The 18,750-nt window shown below is 38.7% G+C and overlaps 1 protein-coding gene across 2 annotated transcripts in view; it reads left to right on the top strand.

Annotated features, from left to right (window-relative positions):
* The window catches only part of LOC150080475 (CTD small phosphatase-like protein 2), a 237,138-nt gene that overhangs the window by 195,417 nt on the left and 22,971 nt on the right, over positions 1-18,750 (top strand). For both annotated transcript variants that reach the window (XM_090381305.1, XM_090381306.1), the window contains one exon: positions 3,818-3,904. In XM_090381305.1, the coding sequence (XP_090237431.1) occupies positions 3,818-3,904 (87 nt within the window). The remainder of the gene's footprint in view (positions 1-3,817; positions 3,905-18,750) is intronic.

The raw sequence follows: 18,750 nt of genomic DNA on the forward strand, positions 1-18,750 counted from the left end.
ACAGTGGTAGAGAATGAAAGGGACTTGGGGGTAGTTGTGCAGGCAGATATGAAGTTTTCTGAGCAGTGCAGACGGGCTGCAAGAGTAGCTCATGGTGTATTGTCGATGATATATAGGAATTTTTCTAGCAGGGATAAGGAGGTGATTATTCCCTTGTATAAGGCAATGGTCAGGCCACACCTAGAGTACTGTATACAGGTCTGGAGGCCTCATTTCAAGAAGGATGTAGAGCTGCTGGAACGAGTACAGAGAAGGGCAACAAGATTAGTGAATGGAACAAAGGTTGCTCTTACGAAGAAAGGCTTAAGTTTTGCAAATTACAGTGTCTGGGGACTAGGCACCAGCGAGGTGATCTGTGATAGAGGTGTATAAAGCCTTGAATGGTTTGAGCATGCTCAATGCTGATGGGATTCTTCCTCTTGCTCAGAATAATCACCTGAGAGGGCATAAATTCAAATTGAGGAAAGACAGATGTAGGATAGACGTGAGGAAATTTGCCTTTAGCCAGCAGGTGGTTGGTTGGTGGAACAGACTTCCATCCCTTGTCGTGGAAGTTGATAGCTTAAATAAGTTTAAAGCTCAGCTGGACAGGTATTTCGAACGAACAGAGGGGTGAAGTGGAAGTGGTTATTTTTATTTCTTTCTTTATTTATTTATTTTTTTTTTTTTTTTTTTTTTTTGGCTGATGCTGCATAAGCTTGCTTTCTTGCATCAAATGCCTCTACTAATGCTAATTTCCTGAAATGTTTCATTTGCACTCCAGTGTGGATGTCATTCTGTTGAAAAATAATGAATTGATGCAGTTTTTCAAGCTGGGGAATCACAAACTACTCTAGCTTATCAGATAAATGCTTTCTGTGATGCTCTTATCACAAAAGGAAAATGGACCTACCACCATATTGTGCATGAGCCCACACTAAATATTTAACTTGGAGCTATCACAAATGTGTTCACAAATATCATGCAGATTTTTGGAACCCTTATCATGGCCGCCATAGCCGAGTGGTCAGGAGCAGAAGTGCTGTAGCACACACTCTTTGAGCAGACCGGGGTTCAAGCCCTTGACTGCTGAATACTGACTGCTGACGGCTTATTCCTCAAAAATTCTGAACCCACTTTCTGATACTTGGTTTTTAGGGAGGTCCTTTCCATATTGATGGTGATAATTTTGTTGCATGGTAATTACAGATTTTGACTCTACGAACCACATGACACATTCAGCCTTCTTGTGGCGTCGCCATTTTTATGCATCATACCCTGTAAAAAGGGAAAAAAACATTTTTCAGTTTTATAATACAGGCAACTCTCGGTTTGTGAACATTTGCTATAACGAACGTCACAATAATTCAAAATTTTCTTAGTCACCAATAAATAGAATTCCTTATAAAATGAAATGCCAAACATATAGTGAACATAATTGTAAGATTTAAATAATAAATTTTAAAAAATGCATTTATTACAATAATTATCAGGAAATTGTTGAACTGGGCAATAAAATGGACCTCGACCTTGGTGTGACTGACGTGAGAGAGCTTTTGGACTCGCATTTTGAGAAATTAACAACCGATGAAATAATTGAAATTAAGACACATCTAAATTCTTAAGTAACAGAAGAACCTGATATTCCACAGCCTCCCAGAACATTTACAAGGCAGAAAATGGCTGCAGGTTTTAAATCAATTATGCTGTAGCCAAAGCAGCCTTCTAAACCAGTCCTGGCAGTTAATTTGCAGGAGGAATGGAAGCAACCTCAAATAGGCTGAAGGTAGTTTAACTTAAAAACCTAATACATAACATTGAATTAAAAGCCCTTTTTGCAATTACCTACCTCTGTGTCTCTATAATCAAATTTGCCTAACTGTTTGGAATTATTACAAAGACAACTAACTAACTTTATTCTGTTTGTATAATCTTATGGAATAGAGAATATACTTTTCTCATGTTCTGTATTTGTTTTTTGGCATTATGAGATTCCTCCCATTAAACCTATGTGGGTAAAGTACACACACGCTGGCCAAAAAAATACGACCCTTGTATTAAGTGAATAAATGTGAAAGATACAAAGAAAATCATGCCGTGTGGTTATGCCATGTTGCCTTGTTGAGTATAAAGACTGCATGGGCTGTTCAACTGCCATAATCTGAAGCCAGAATGGGGGAAACACAAGATTGGTCACACTTTGAAAAGGTTCTTATCGTGGTTGCACGTTTAGCAGGAGCCACAGTTCGAGAAATGAAAAAAATAACTGTTTTCTCAGAAGCATTAATCTCGGATTTTTAATTACGGAGAAGCAAGTGGTTCTTCTACATCTCAAAGGTATAAATGTGGCAGAAAAACAGTACTTCAAGAGTGAAAAATAGGAAATTCAACAAAGTCCCCAATAGTTGCAGCTATTTCAACCTATGCCTTGTGCAGGGGATCGAAGAAATTGGGTGCTGGAAGTAGCCTGCTTATTCAGAAGCCACTTGTTTCAGAAAAATCCACTTGCAGTGGTGCTGAGAATGTCATGATTGGACAGTGAAACAGTTGAAGAAAATAGTGTGGCTAGAACCTCACAAAGCGATGGACCCTGCTTGCCTTGTTAAGACAACCCAAGCATCTGGATGTGGTCTCATGATATGGAAAATTTTTGTTGGCATAGACTGAGTCCATTGATACCAGTGGAAAGTATCAGTGGACTTTGTATCAGATCTACTGCACTCTACAATGTTACATTTTTATCCCGAAGGTGATGGCCACTTTATGGATGACAGTGCAACAGCTCATCATGCAAAAATGGTTTGGGGACCATGACACGGATTTCCAGCATCTTCCCTTGTCCCCACATCCACCTGATCTCAATCCCATTGAGAATGTGTGGGATGTGCTGGAGAGAGCTATGGAACAATGAAGTCCTCTTCCTTCAACTTTGTTGCAGCTATGCAATATTTTGCTGAATGAAAGAATAGTTCCACTTAGGCCAAAATGCACAAAAATACCTTATAGCATCCATGCCATGTTGCACACTTGCTGTTATTTCAAACGAAGGTGGTCCAATTTGATACTGAATAAAGGTTGGTATTTTTTTGGCCAGTGTGTGTGTAACTTATAATACACTATAAATATCTTCCATCACTTCTTCTAACTTGGTCAGTTTCTACAGTTAAAACAGTTATGAAGATAGTAGTGGAAATGGTTTAGTTCTGTTTCATTTGTTAATTTATTACCATTAATTTTATTCAATTTTTGATGACTTATTTATTAATCTGGGATTTGTGTATATTTATTCTGCAGCAGTGCAATTTCATGTTGGTCACTTAAACTTGTACTCTGCAATCCTTGCAAGTAATTGGATATGTGATAACATTTCCAATTGCTTGCAAAGATTGCATTGAATCATCATTCTACTGTATAGAACGTATGAAAGAGCACACTAAGCAATATTTATTGCTGCATGTATTATACAGTAAGGTTTTTGAGTATTATGCTCAGATACAGTAAGATTAGTGAACTTTTTACCAGTACAACAAGAGGATCACTACTTTGCGTAGCTCACATTAGATCTCATCGGCTTTCATTAATCATGATTGATGACTGAGCATCTGCTGTGATAGCTGCATTTTGAAAAAAAAAAAACACTACATTTTGCTTCAATGCTCTTTCATTATAGCTGGTTGATTATAGTGCTTGGAGAATAGGAAAGAGTTTTCACTAGACACCTTATCAGTTTCTTTCAGCCTGCCTGTGGGTCAGGTGGTAATGTAAATAGTAGTAATAATGGTATATAATTTATATGTCTGTATAAATGTATTGTTTCACTCTGTTTTATTTTATATAGGATGAAACCCTTGTTCATTGTAGTTTGACTGTCTTGGAAGATGCAACTTTTACTTTCCCTGTTACTTTTCAAGACATTGAATATAAGGTATTGTCTATATGTATGCATATTTATGTATGTATGTATGTCTCTCTCTCTCTCTCTCTCTCTCTCTCTCTCTCTCTCTCTCTCTAGCCGACCGGGCTAGCCGAGTGGGTCAAGTACCTGCCTGGCAACCCAAAGGTTGCGGGTTCGATTCCCGCCTCGGGCTTGGATCAAAGTACTGCAAAAACCTTGGGAGGTGCAATATGGCCACAGAAGCCGATGCGCCAACAACTACCAAATCAAAAAAAAAAAAAAAAAAAAAAAAATATCTCTCTCTCTCTCTCTCTCTCTGTGTGTGTGTGTGTGTGTGTGTGTGTGTGTGTGTGTGTGTGTGTGTGTGTGTGTGTGTGTGTGTGTGTGTGTGTGTGTGTGTGTGTGTGTGTGTGTGTGTGTGTGTGGATAGTTTATGAAAAATAAAAGCAAAAATTTTTACAGTTAATTGAAGTTTCACATAACTGGTATTGGAATAACTGGAATTCTGTTATACTTGGTTTATTTTTATTGTATTCATATTAAAGTCTAAGCTGTTTATAGATTCATCATTATAAAAGGGGAGGACAAAGTAGTGGAAAACACATGATAAGAGTTACAGGTATGCATTAATATGGTAGGACCACCCTTTGCTTTTAAAACAGCTTGTATGCTACGTGGAATAGATTCAAATAAATCTTGAACTGGCTTGATAGGAATATTGAGCCATTCTTTATGTAGGAAGATTTCAAGCTCCTTGAGTGATGAATGCTGAGGAAATCTGCTTTTCACTTGGCTCTCCAAACATGCCTACAGTAGTGCAATAATGTTTAAATCTGGTGATTGTGCAGGCCATGGGAGATGCTTGGACACATCTGGCTGTGTGTATTGGAGCATTATCATCTTGAAACATGACATTGTTTGTGAGACAGCATTTGCACCACGGGATGAACCTGGTCACTAAGAATATTAAGGTAATCGATGGCAGTACTTGACCCATTCAAGGATGTTAGGACAAAGAATACCAAGATATTGCTGCCCAAACCATTGTTGATCCTCCACCACATTTGACAGTTGGCACAAGACAGTCAGGATGATGCACTTCCTTTGGCATTTGCCAAACAAACTCTCTATGACGTTGGAAAAAATGTGAATGATAATTCTTTTGGAATTGTGAATTTTCCAATTATCAAGTGTCCAGTTTTTGTGATACTTACACCATTGCATCCTCTTTCTAGCATTACCATCAGTAACAAGTGGCTTGGCAGTATCAGCTCTGCCATAAATTTCAGCTTTATGAAGTTCTCAACAAACGGTTTTTCTAGAAACTGGATTGCTGAGATTCACATTAAGTTCCATAGTTATTTTTGAGGTGGTGGTTTTATGCTTTCAGGCTACAATCCTTTGCAGCATTTGGCTATCTATTTAGCATTAGCATTAGTTGAGGCATGTGATGTAAGAAAGCAAGCTTATAGAGCATCAGCCAAAAAAAAAAAAAAAAACCCCTTCCCATTTCACCCATGCAGTCACTACAAATGTTTGTCTAGTTCAAACTTAAATTTATTTAAGCTATTAACTTCAACAAGAACAGATGGAAGTCTGTTTCAGCAATCAACTAACTGCTGGCTAAAGGTAAACTTCTGCACATCTGCAACTGTCTTCAGTCAGTTTGAATCTGTGCCCCCTCAGGTTCTTAATCTCAGCAAGTGGAAGTATCCCATCGGCATTTAGCCAGATCACCTTGCAGGTGTCTAATCTCCAGATGCTGCAACCGACAGAATTTAAGCCTCTCCTGGTAAGAAGCCCTTTGTTCCTCTCACCAATCTTGTTGCCCTTCTTGCACTCATTCTAGCAACTCTACATCCTTCCTAAAATGAGGCCTCCAGACCTGTATGCAGTACTCAAGGTGTGGCCTGACCATCGCCTTATGCAAAGGTATAATCACCTCTTTGTCAATGCTAGCAAAATTCCTATATATCGTTGACAAAAATCCATGACCTTCTCTGGCAGCCTGTCTGCACTGTCAGAGAACTTCATATCCGACTGCACAGTTACCCCCAGGTCTTTTTCATTCTCCACCTACCTTAGTGTAGTACCACACAGTTGGTACATTTCTCTTGGGTTACTGCTACCCATATGCAGTACTTTGCATTTGTCCATATTAAACTTCAGTTGCCACTTCTCAGCCCATCTACCTAACTTTTCTAGATCCTGTTACAATAGCATACTGTCTTTACTATTATTAACAACCCTGCCAACCTTTGTATAATCTGCAAACTTGGACGTTAAGCCTGATATACCTTCATCAATATCATTAATAAATACACAAAACAACAATGAGCCCAGCACCGAACCCTGGGGGACTCCACTAATAACATTAGTCGACGTAAAGTAGTGTCCATTTATTACTACTCTCTGACATCTCCCACTCAACCATCCCTTTATCCATTGCAGCAACTTGCCCTTAATGGCATACTGCTCCAATTTATACAGCAGTCCTTTTATGTGCAACAGCATCAAAAGCTTTCCTGAAATCCAAGTATATGATATCAAAATTATTTTTTGCATCCAGTTCCATTGTGACCACATCATGGTATCCAATCAAATTGGTCAGACAAGACTTCCCCTTAACAAACCCATGCTGTGTCTGAACTATTACTGCAGTCTTGTCTAGATGATCCTGTATCACCTCTTTAACCAGTGACTCCATTGTTTTCTCCAGAACAGAAATTAAACTAACAGGTCTATAATTATTTGTGCCACCCTTTGATGAACCCCCTTTGTGAATTGGGGTTACATTTGCACATCTGCAGTCCATGGGGACCTCCTCTGAATCTAAGAATGTCCTCATAATTATGTTAAAGGTTTGCTTACTTCCCTCGCTGCCTCCTTCAATATAACTGGATAGGTGCCATCTGCCCCAGATGCCTTTTTTATCTTTAACTTCAACAATTTCTCCTTCACTTTGCCCTCCGTTATTACAAAATCATTTAGCTCCCTGATAGAGTTTAGTAAACTTCTGTCCTCCCTTCCTTACAGAATTTGTCATGTGTGAATGTAGATGCAAAATGCTGATTCAGTTTGTCAGCTATCTGAGCAGGATCATCAACAGTCGAACCACCAACATCAAGTGGACCAATCCAATTCATCCCCTTCCTTCTAGAGTTTACATTAGTAAATAAGTCTGTGTTGTTTTTCTTTGCCTCCTTTGCTAAGGATTTCTCATAATCAGCCTTTGCTTGTCTAACCTCCTTTGTGACTTGATTACAGACTAGCTTATATCTGCCGTAGGCTTCTGTGTCACTTACTAATTTATATGCATTCCACGCATTTTTCTTCTCTGCCACTAGCTTATTAGTTCATCTGACATTGATTTAGGCTTAAATCTTGAACAGTATTTGTTAGTTGGTATGAAAAGCCTAGTAGCTTCCAAGATTAATTCCCTGTAGGCCTCCCATTTAGAATTCACTGTTTTTAACATCATCAGTTGATCCCACTGTAGTCATATTTACAAAAAAAAAAAAAAAAACCTTCCCTTTACACTTGATGGTAGTTACATCTTTAAGTAAATCCTACATCAGTAGACTGTGATCACTGTCACCTAGTGGTTCCTTTATCTGCAAATTCCTAAGGCATGCATCATCACTGCTGATAATCAGATCAAGAGTATTACCCCCCTCTAGTTGCTCCTCGAACATGTTGCTGTAGAAAACAGTCCTTTCTGCCAGCTTCAATTTTCTGCCACAATTCGTCCTGCCAGATTTTGTTTTTCCATACTCAGTTAATGCAAACATAACTTTTGTTACAGTTCCTCTGGATATATTAAACAAATCAGAAGTTTTAGTCACCAGTGCCCCTGCCAAATGTGCACCAACAATATGACCTCTTTGGAATTCAGACAGGTCAGTCATTTTATAAGAATCACATGCAAATAAACATCTGCCTTTATTGCCTTTCTTTCACAGTACAAGAAACAAAAACTGCTTTCATATCAGGTGTTTCCATTGTTTTCTCCACAGGAATATTTATCTTTTAATTATATCCTGCTTCTGCATTTAGCATGCTTTACTGCTGGCTAAAGGTAAACTTCTGCACATCTGCAACTGTCTTCAGTCAGTTTGAATCTGTGCCCCCTCAGGTTCTTAATCTCAGCAAGTGGAAGTATCCCATCAGCATTTAGCCTGCTCAAACCACTCAAGGCCTTGAGTGGTTTGATATGATATTCTGGTTTAATATCTGCTGTTGGTTTATGAATAGATATTGTAGTTACATGTTAAGAGTAATTTAATATATATATATATATATATTGGGTAATGACTGAATTACCCAATATATACTGCCTGCAAGACAATATGGCTGTACAGACAGGATAGGAAGGGAGGAGGGGTTATGCTATTAGTTAAGAAACACATAAAATCCAAGGAAGTGAAGCCAGTCGACATTGCTGGACATTGCAGTGTCGAGTCAGTTTGGTGTGAGCATTGATCTCCCAATAAGCATTGGGAAATCAAAATTGAGAGTAGGAGTGCTATAGACCTAATGACTCTGATGAGTATAATAAGAAACTGTACAGGGAAATAGAGTGGGCCAGTAAATCAGAGAGTCTTATAATGGGGGATTTTAATTTCCCAGATATTGACTGGAATTTGTGGGTTGGTCACTCATACACTAGCAAGGCTTTTGGGGATTTATTGGATGATTGTTTTCTACATCAGCATGTTCAGAAGGCAACTAGAGGGAGTAATACTCTTGATCCGTTTATCAGTAGTGATTCTTCATGCATTAAGAATCTGCAGATAAAGGAACCACTAGGTGGCAGTGATCACAGTGTGCTAAAGTGGGATTTACTCAAAGATGTAACTACTATCAGGGGTAATGGGAAGGGTTTTTGCTTTCGTAAAGGCGACTACAATGATCTGAGACAGTATTTAAATTCTATACAGTGGGACCAACTGATGATGTTACCAACAGCAAATTCAAAATGGGAAGCATTCAAAGAACTTATCTTGGAAGCTACTGGGCTTTACATAGCAACTAAGAAATATTGTTCAGGGTTTAGGCCTAAATAGATGTCAGATGAACTAATGAGACATATGGCAGAGAAGAAAAATGCATGGGATACATATAAATTAATGGGTGACATGGAAGCCTATAATAGATATAAGCTGGTGTGTAACCAAGTCACAAAGGAGATTAGGCAGGCAAAGGCAGATTATGAGAAATCCTTGGCAAAGGATGCAAAGAAAAACAGAAAAGAGTTCTTTACCTATGTAAACTCTAGGAAAGAAAGGGATGAATCAGATTGGTCCACTGGATATTGATAGTTCAACAGTTCAGGATCCTGCTCAGGTGGCTAACAAACTAAACTAGTATTTTGCATCTACATTCACACATGAGGAGTTATTCAGGAAGGGGAATGCCAGAGATGAAGTAAACTCTGGCAGTGAGCTAGATGATTTTGTAATAACTGAGAGGAAAGTGGAGGAGAAATTGTTGAGGATAAACATAAAAAAGGCACCCAGGGTGGATGGGATCTGTCCAGTTATATTAAAGGAGGCAACAAAGGAAGCCCTTAGCCATAATTATGAGAGCTTCTTTGGACTCAGTGGAGGTACCCATAGACTGGAGATGTGCAAATGTGACCCCAATTCACAAAGGAGGATCAAAGGCTGACACAAGTAATTATAGACCTCTGAGTTTAACTTCTGTTCCAGGAAAATTAATGGAGGCACTGGTTAAAGAAGCACTTCAGGATCATCTTGACAAGACTTCAGTTATAGCTCGGACACAGCATGGTTTTGTTAAGGGAAAGTCTGGCCTGACCAATTTGATTGGATACTATGATGAAGTCACAAAAGAACTGGCTGCAGGGAATAACGTTTATATTATATATTTGGATCTTAGAAAGGCTTTTGATACTGTTGCACATGGAAGACTGCTACACAAATTGGAGCAGTGTGGCATTGGAGGCAAATTGCTGCTATGGATAAAGGGATAGTTGATGTGGAGAAGACAGAGAGTGGTAATCATGTTATTAGTGGAGTACCTCAGGGTTCAATGTTGGGTCCATTGTTGTTTTCTCTATTTATAAATGATATTGATGATGGTATATCAAGCTTAATGTCCAAGTTTGCAGACAATACAAAGGTTGGCAGGGTTGTTGTTATTTGGTTTTTAGGAGCATTAGCAACTAAGGCCATATTGCTCCAGGGATATGCGGTAGTTATTCCCTGACCTTTCCGCATTCTCCATATATGGTGGTCACGGGCTCGAACCCCGGTCTAATCAAGAAGCATGTGCTACGCACTGCTGCTCCTGGTAGGGTTGTTAAGGACACTACTGACGCTATGCTGCTGCAACAGGATCTGGAAAGATTGAGCAGATGGACTGAGAGGTGGCAAATGAAGTTTAACATGACAAATGTAAAGTACTACATATGGGAAATAGTAACCACCCCAGAGCAACGTAACAACTCTGTGTTACTACACTGACAGTGGTAGAGAATGAAAAGGACCTGGGGGTAATTGTTCAGACAGATATGAAGTTTTCTGAGCAGTGCAGACGGTCTGCAAGAGTAGCTCGTGGTGTCTTGTCAATGATATACAGGAATTTTTCTAGCAGGGATAAGGAGGTGATTATTCCCTTGTATAAGGCAATGGTCAGGCCACACCTTGAATACTGTATACAGGTCTGGAGACCCCATTTCAAGAAGGATGTAGAGCTGCTGGAACGAGTACAGAGAAGGGCAACAAGATTAGTGAATGGAACAGAGATTGCTCTTTTGAAGAAAGGCTTAAGTTTTGCATATTACAGTGTCTGAAGACTAGGCACAGGTGAGGTGATCTGATAGAGGTGTATAAAGTATTGAATGGTTTGATCCTGCTCAATGCCGATGGGATTCTTCCTCTTGCTCAGAATAATTACCTGAGAGGGCATAAATTCAAATTGAGGAAAGACTGATGTAGGATAGATGTGCAGAAATTGCCTTTAGCCAGTGGATAGTTGGTTGGTGGAACAGACTTCAATCCTTTTTGTGGTGGAAGTTGATAGCCTAAATAAATTTAAGGCTCAGCTGGACAGGTATTTCGAACGAACGGAGGGGTGAAATGGGAGTGTGTGTGTTTTTTTTTTTTTTTTTTTTTTTTTTCTTGGCTGATGCTGCATAAGCTTGCTTTCTTGCATCATGTGCCTATACTAATGCTAATGGCTTTCTACATTGTTGGAATAGATGATGGTTTTGTGAGGTGATCTGATTGTTTGAGCATGCTCAATGCTGATGGGATTCTTCCTCTTGCTCAGAATAATCACCTAAGAGGGCATAAATTCAAATTGAGGAAAGACAGATTTAGGATAGATGTGTGGAAGTTTTCCTTTAACCAGCAGGTAGTTGGTTGGTGGTACAGACTTTCATTCTTTGTTGTGGAAGTTGATAGCCTAAATAAATTTAAGGCTGAGCTGGACAGGTATTTGGAACGAATGGAGGAGTGGAATGGGAGCGTTTTTTTTTTTTTTTTTGCTGATGCTGCATAAGCTTGCTGTCTTGCATCATATGCCTCTATGACGTAGCCCAGTGGTCAGGAGCGAGAGTGCATAGCACGCGTTCCATGAGTGGACCAGGGTTCAATGCCGTGACTACTAAATATGATAAATATTTGTATTTACGATTTATTGTAAACTCTACTGACTTGGTTGTCGTGCTGGAGTATAAACAGAAAAATTTATTTTAATACTAATACTAATGGTTTCTTGTCCATACACTTCACTTCCTGTTCCAAAACATCCCACAGGTGTTTAATTTGATTGAGGTTAGGTGAATTTGGAAGCCAATCAAGATGGGTGATATCTTCACTGCATTCCTTGAAACACTACTGCATAGTGTGGGCACAATGATACAGCACATTATCGTCTTGGAAGATTCCATCTCTCTCCAGGAAAAAATGCACCTTGGCAGGGTGCACGTGGTCTCCTAAGAGCTATAGGTAGATCCCAACAGTGAATTGTTGGTACATATGCACTAGAGGTTCTAGTTCTTGCCAGCAGCAAAACATTCCCCATTAATATGGGGCACGTTTTGCAACCACCACCACTTGCCAAGATAGTGGGCACTGTGCACAATGGTCCACACACAAGAGACTGTCTCTTGGGTCATCTGCTGTGGAAACCCATACTTCTGAGTGTGTGGTGCAACATCATTTTGGATATTGTTTTTGCATTCTCCATATTGTATTGCCTTGTCAACTGTGCACAGTGACCTTCTGTTGAGCTGTACAACACACTGCACCCCTCGCTTACCACGACATCCACCTTGTGTAATCCTTTACAGTTCTGTAGAGGATTATGCCAAGGAGGTTGTTTGACCCATTCTACACCGTTCTTTGTACACATTAACCACAGTAGGCCATGAGCAGCTGACATGCCGTTTCCAGTATGGAAACACCTTATGCATGAGCTTCCACAGTCATGCCTCATGAAACTTTGTGATATGTTTACTGTGTGCCATAACAGCTACTTTATCACTTTGACTTGCACAACCATGTGCAAATTGTCACTGCCCTAGATGTCAATACAAGTTAATTAAGGCAGTTTCATTAAAAAACACACAAGTCTGGTTACAGTTACATTTCTATCACTTTTATAGTTTAACACATTCACTGCCGGAATTTGCGATGTTTCACAAACTGCAATTTTTGTGCCTCTACACAGATATGCATCCATTGAATTGCGGTTGATAAACGAAACATAAAATGACCAACTCAGCAAGATCAGCACACTGATCGACCCATGGGCTATTGCATTACAGCTGGGATTTTGCTTAGCATCAGTCACATTGTCCAGAGAGCACAAAAAATGCTGTATACTTACTTTGTTCACAATTGCATATGTTTTTTGCTTATGTTGAAGTTATTTTTATCTAGTTTAGTATTTTCCACAAGAAGAAAAGGTAAAATATTTTAAGATTATGTGCTTGCTGAATTTTAATTTTTTAGTTTGTGAGGCCGCCATGGTATAGTATTGGTGGCTCTTCATCATCATTGACCTGGCCCTTCTCTCGATCTCTGAGAGAAATATGAAAGGCAGCAAACGTGTTAAAAACCAGTGCACTTTATACACATTGTTAAAATAATGCATTGCACTATAATGAAAAAAGATGTGCTCAATTTAAAAATATTGTGTAGATGAGTTCCTTTGGTGCATTTTGTTCAGAATGCAGATTTACAACATCCAGCAGTAGTCTGCCAATATAATATGTTGGCAGATTACTGCTGGAAGACTGTTACCAAGATTTCTCGGAAGAAACCTTGGCAGTCTTCCATTGACTTAATGATTTGATGCAATTGTTCCTTTCCCCCACAACCACCACTCACCATACCCAGGTTTTCAGGAAAAGATGTATAAATATGAATGAGAAGTGAAGTTTCAGCGACATACTATATCCCATTTCTTTTTATGCTTCTTCTTTGTATGTAGGAGACCTGTGGTCACCCAAAATGTTTTCACAAAGCCATATGAAAAAGCCTGCCCTGCTTTTAGTTCTAATACATTGAAGCAGTTTTGAAAGCTTTCATCCTACAGAAGCCCTTTGATTTGAAGCCCTACAAAGAACCTCTCTTCTGCTTTTGTGGCACTGATCTTTTTCCCACTTAAGTAAAGAGATTAGTAATGAAGACCTCTTGAATTCATTTTACCCATCATTTTCACAAAACTTTATTAGGCCAGTGTGGTGAAGTGGAATGAAAATCTTTATTGGTTTCCCCCAATGTAATATACTGCACACTACTGATTCCTGGTTCATGAGCTTCTTTGAGGCCAATCACTTCCGATGTAATGGTATGCAGTAAAACAGTTGTCTCATCAATGTAAGAAACAACAATATTTTTTCAATCTTCCTTGAATGCCCATTAACAAACCACTGACTGGGGTCACCACAGATATTCTATTTTACTGTTTTAAATTTTATCAAAAAAAAAAAAAAAAGAAAGAAAGAAAATGTCAGTGAATAGAAGTATCAAAAAACTTCATAACTGGAGTGATGCATTGAATTGATTTGCACAGTATCTTCATGTTATAGTATGTCTCTTTTAGCTAAACAGAACAGGCAGTGGGGATGGAGGTCTTTAAGTTCCTGTCATGCAAGAGATCATTCATACTTCACTGTGAGGAGCCAGTTAAAAGATTCAAATATAAGTTACTTGTGACAATTCCTTAAAAACTCCAATGATATCACAGCAGTAGCAGGGCAGGCTATTTGTTGCCAAAACTTGGTTTCTTTTTCAAAAGTGACATGTTTTTCTTTAACAAGTAGGCCTGCTTTAGTCTCAATGTGAGAAGTTTGGCTTTATCTTTGGAGGGACTAGATTTATAATGTCATTCAACTCATCTTTGGGTAAACAGCACTGGCTCCAATGTCTTCATCCAGTGTGTATTCAGTATGGCCTGAAGTTCGCAGGCCTCTGCCAGTTTTACATTCATCACATTTGACAAAGAATCTAGTCCATGCTGTGGGGGTACCAGAATCAGCATACTGTTTCTCTGTCTTTTTCTGATAGATTCCTGCTTTATCAAATGCACTCCCAGGTTGAAATGCTTGATGCAGGCTTAAGTTTTCTTTGTCCCACTGGAGAATTAACTAAGGATTGGAATTTAATGAATTTCTGATGGATATTCAAGAAGTTGAAGCTGTTTATGAATAGCAAGGTTTATCAGAACTTGCCCTGCACAAACAGGAGAAAGAGATGACAATGATGTCAGTGGAAAAAGGTCATTAATATTAGCATTAAAATTTACATTTGTCATTAGTAAAGGCATATGATGCAAAAAAGCAAGCTTATGCAGCATCAGCCAAATAAAAGAAAGAAAAAAAACCTCATTTCACCCATATACTCGCCCCAAATGTTTGTCTAGTTCTGCCTTGAATCTATTTTAAGCTATCAACTTCTACAACGACAAATGGAAGTTTGTTCCACCAATCAACCACCCACTTAAGCAAGTATATGACTGGCTGTGACTATTGACATGCAGTGATTAGCCAACTCTCTACTGAGCCTGGCATACTCTGCTCATAAGGCCCACCTTTCTTCTCCTACACAAGCCATTGGTTTGGTGAAGACAGCAAAGCAAGGCTATGGTACATCTACTAGCAATGCCCAGTGATCCTCAAAGGATGGCTGTTAAATGATAACCCTGATTTGTATGTTGCTATGCCTAAACTAAAACTGATAGATTATTTGTACCACACAGATTCCCAGATCGCCATGAGTGAGCTCTGCCCCAACATAACTGCTTACATCTCTTTCTGAGAGATTTCTGCATTATTAAATGCTCTCCCAGATTGAAATCCTTGACACAGACTTAAACATCAAGTCTGCAACCAGATTAATGAATTTAAGTCTCAGTTTAGCAAGCTCACTCGCTAATCAGAGAATTCTCCGTGCTCGTTTTCTTCATGCTCACTGATTATTAACACCTGTGTATTTGAGCTTAAATCTTGATCTGTACAGGTTTATATACTTTATAATATTTCTTTTTTATATAATCTAATTTAATCTTTTTTTTTTTTTTTTTTCTATTTGTATACCATTTAATTTTTTTTTTTTTTCTATTTGTATACCATTTAATTTTTTTTTATATGTTCACTTCTTCTCTTTCTTACTCTGTACATCCCCAGGCCCTGCTGTGGGTCATCATGGAACCAGTGAATACATGGATTGTGTATGGGTAACTAAGAGTAAGAAAATGTGCATGTACACTAATGCTAGGAGCATTGTAAATAAATTTGATTATCCGAAGTACTGATTAAATCATCAAATGCAGACATTGTAGGGATAGTGGAGACATGATGTCACTTAGACATAAGCGATGCTGAATTTGAATATGGAGAGTAGAATGTATACAAGAGGGGCTGTGCTCTTAATTAAGAGGCATATTAAATCTAAGGCCAGTCAACATAGGTGACCAGTGCAATGTTGAGTCAGTCTGCTGTGATATAAGCACTGGGAAAACAAAATTGAGACTAGGGGTGTTATAGGCCTAGTGACTGCCATGAGTATACCAAACAGCTATACAGAGAAATAAGAGTGGGCCAGTAAATCAGAATGTCCTATAATGGGAGATTTTAACTTTCCAGATGTTGACTGGAATTTGTGGCTTGTTCAGTCACACATTAGCAAGACTTGTAGCTTTCTTGGATGACTGTTTTCTACAATAGCATGTTCGAGAGGCAACAAGAGTAAGGATCACTGTTGATTTGGTTATCAGCAGTGATTCTAATTACATTAAGAATCTGCAGGTAAAAGACCCACTGGGTGACAGCAATCACAGTGTACTAACATGGAATTTAATTAAAGAAAACTACTGTCAAGGGTAAGGGTGACTAAAGTGGTCTCAGACAGTTTTTAAATTCTATGCAGTGGGACTCACTAATGATGTTACCAACAGCAAACTCTAAATGGGAAGCATTCTGTGAAGTAATCAAAGAAGCTACTAGGCTTTTCATGCCAACGAAGAAATACTGTTCAAGGCTCAGACCTAAATGGATATCAGATAAACTATTGAGACAAGTGACAGAGAAGAAAGGTGCATGGGATGCATATAAATTAGTCTGCAATCAAGTAAGGAGGTTAGGCAAGCTAATGCAGATTATGAGAAGTTCTGGCAGAGAATGCCAAGAAAAGCACCAAAGATTTCTGTGCTTATATTAACAGTAGAAGGAAGGTGTTGATTTACATTGAGCCACTTGATGTCAGTGGCCCTGCTCGGGTTTCTGACAAATTGAATAGATACTTTGCATCTACATTCACACATGAGGGTTTGTTTATGGGATGGGCTATCAAAAGGTTATGAAACTGCAACAGGGTGCTAAATGATTGATAACTGAAAGGAAAGTGGAAAAGAAGTTGTTGAAGATGAACATAAAAAAAGGCACCTGGGATGGATGGGATCTATCCTGTCATATTAAGGGAGGAAACAAAGGAAGTGAGCAAACCCTTACCCATAATTATGAGAGCATCCTTGGATTCAGGTGGGGGGTCCCCTATGGACTGTAGACATGAAAATATATCCCTAGTTCATAAATAAAGGGGGACCAAACGGTGACATGAGTAATTACATACCTGTTAGCTTAACATCTGTTCCAGGGAAAATAATGGAGTCATTGGTTAAAGAAGTAATGCAGGATCATCTGGACAGGAATGCAGTTATACTGCAGTCACAGCATGGATTTGTTAAGGGACAGTATTTTCTAACCAATAGGTTGGCAGGGTGGTTAACAACAGCAACGACAGTATTCTACTGCAACAAGATTTAGAAAAATTAGGTCAATGAGCTGAGAAATGGCAGTTGAAGTTTCACATTGACTAATGCAAGTTACTGCATATGTATAGGTAGCAGTAAAATCAGAATAACTTGTGTTGTCAAAAATGAAAAAGACCTGGGGGTAAGATATGAGTTGTCCTGGCAGCAGTCCAGACATGCTCATTGGGTTTTGTAAATTAGATACAGAAATTTTTGCTAGTAGGAATAAGGAGGTGATTATCCCTTTATAAAAGGCCATGGTTAGTCTTCATCTAGAGTAATGTATACAGGTCTGGAGGCATCAGTTTAATAAGAATGTAGAACTGATGGAATGGGTGCAGAGAAGAGCAACGAGATTGGTGAAGAGAACAAAAGGGTGCTCTTTCCTAGAAAGGCTTTAGTTCTGCAAATTGCATCGTCTCGAGACTACACCAGCAGGGTGATCTGATAGAGGTGTTTTAAGGGCTTGAATGGATTGAGTTGTGTTGTTATGTTGTTTGTTATTTGGTTTTTAGGAGCATTAGCAACTAAGGCCATATGCAGTGGTCATTCCCTGACCTTTCCGTATTTGTTGGGCACATGCTCGAACCCTGGTCTAATCAAGAAGCGTGTGCTGCTCCTGCCCACCTGGCTACAGAGGCGCCCAATGGATTGAGTATTAGTATTAGTATTGGCCATATGGTGCAAGGAAGCCTAAGGCTTATGCTGCACCAACTAAAAAGTAAGAACCAAAAGAGTAAGCTGAATGTGAAAGTCATTCTTCCTCATGCTGAGACTACACACATGAAGGGACATAAATTAAGTTGAGGAAAGATGATTGCAGGATAGATGTGTGCAAGTTTGCCCTAAGCCAGCGAGTGGTTGGTTGTTGGAATAGGCTTCCATCTATTGTGAAAGTGAATGGTTTGAATAAAGTACACGCTTCTTGATTAGACCGGGGTTCGAGCCCGTCACCACCAAATACGGAGGATGCGGAAAGGTCAGGGAATGACCACCGCATATCCCGGAGCAATATGGCCTTAGTTGCTAATGCTCCTAAAAACCAAAATAACAAACAACAACAAACATTGAATAAAGTGTTGGCTGATGTTATATAAACTTGTTTTCTTACATTGTTTGCCACCTGTGTATTTGAGCTTTAATCATGCTTTATACAGGTTTATATACTTTATAATTCTTATGGTTTATTTCTTGTTTTTTATAATCTAATTTAATAATTTTTAACATTTATATACTTTTTAATTTTATATATATGTTCACTTCCTCACCACCTGACACAATATGTCCCTATCTAGATGTGTTGGCCCCTGCCATGAAGGGTTATATTGCAGTATTTTTGTTGCTGCTGCAATAAGGATTTTCATATTCACCAGATATTTATGCAAAAAAAATTTTATAATTAAATTATGTTATTATAAATTGTTAATATTCCTAAAAAGATATAGGTGTATTTGGAAAGTTATATAAATATGGATGAATGAACAGTAATAATAAATATATTCATGTAGATTGGCTGAATAAGTATATAAGTGGTATAATCAGTTTCATGTTCCTGTAATTGAGCCCCTCACAAAAATTAGTTCTGATAG

This window comes from Mastigoproctus giganteus, chromosome 9, assembly GCF_048544385.1.
Source record: "Mastigoproctus giganteus isolate SK-2022 chromosome 9, ASM4854438v1, whole genome shotgun sequence".
Taxonomy (NCBI): Eukaryota; Metazoa; Arthropoda; class Arachnida; order Uropygi; family Thelyphonidae; genus Mastigoproctus; species Mastigoproctus giganteus.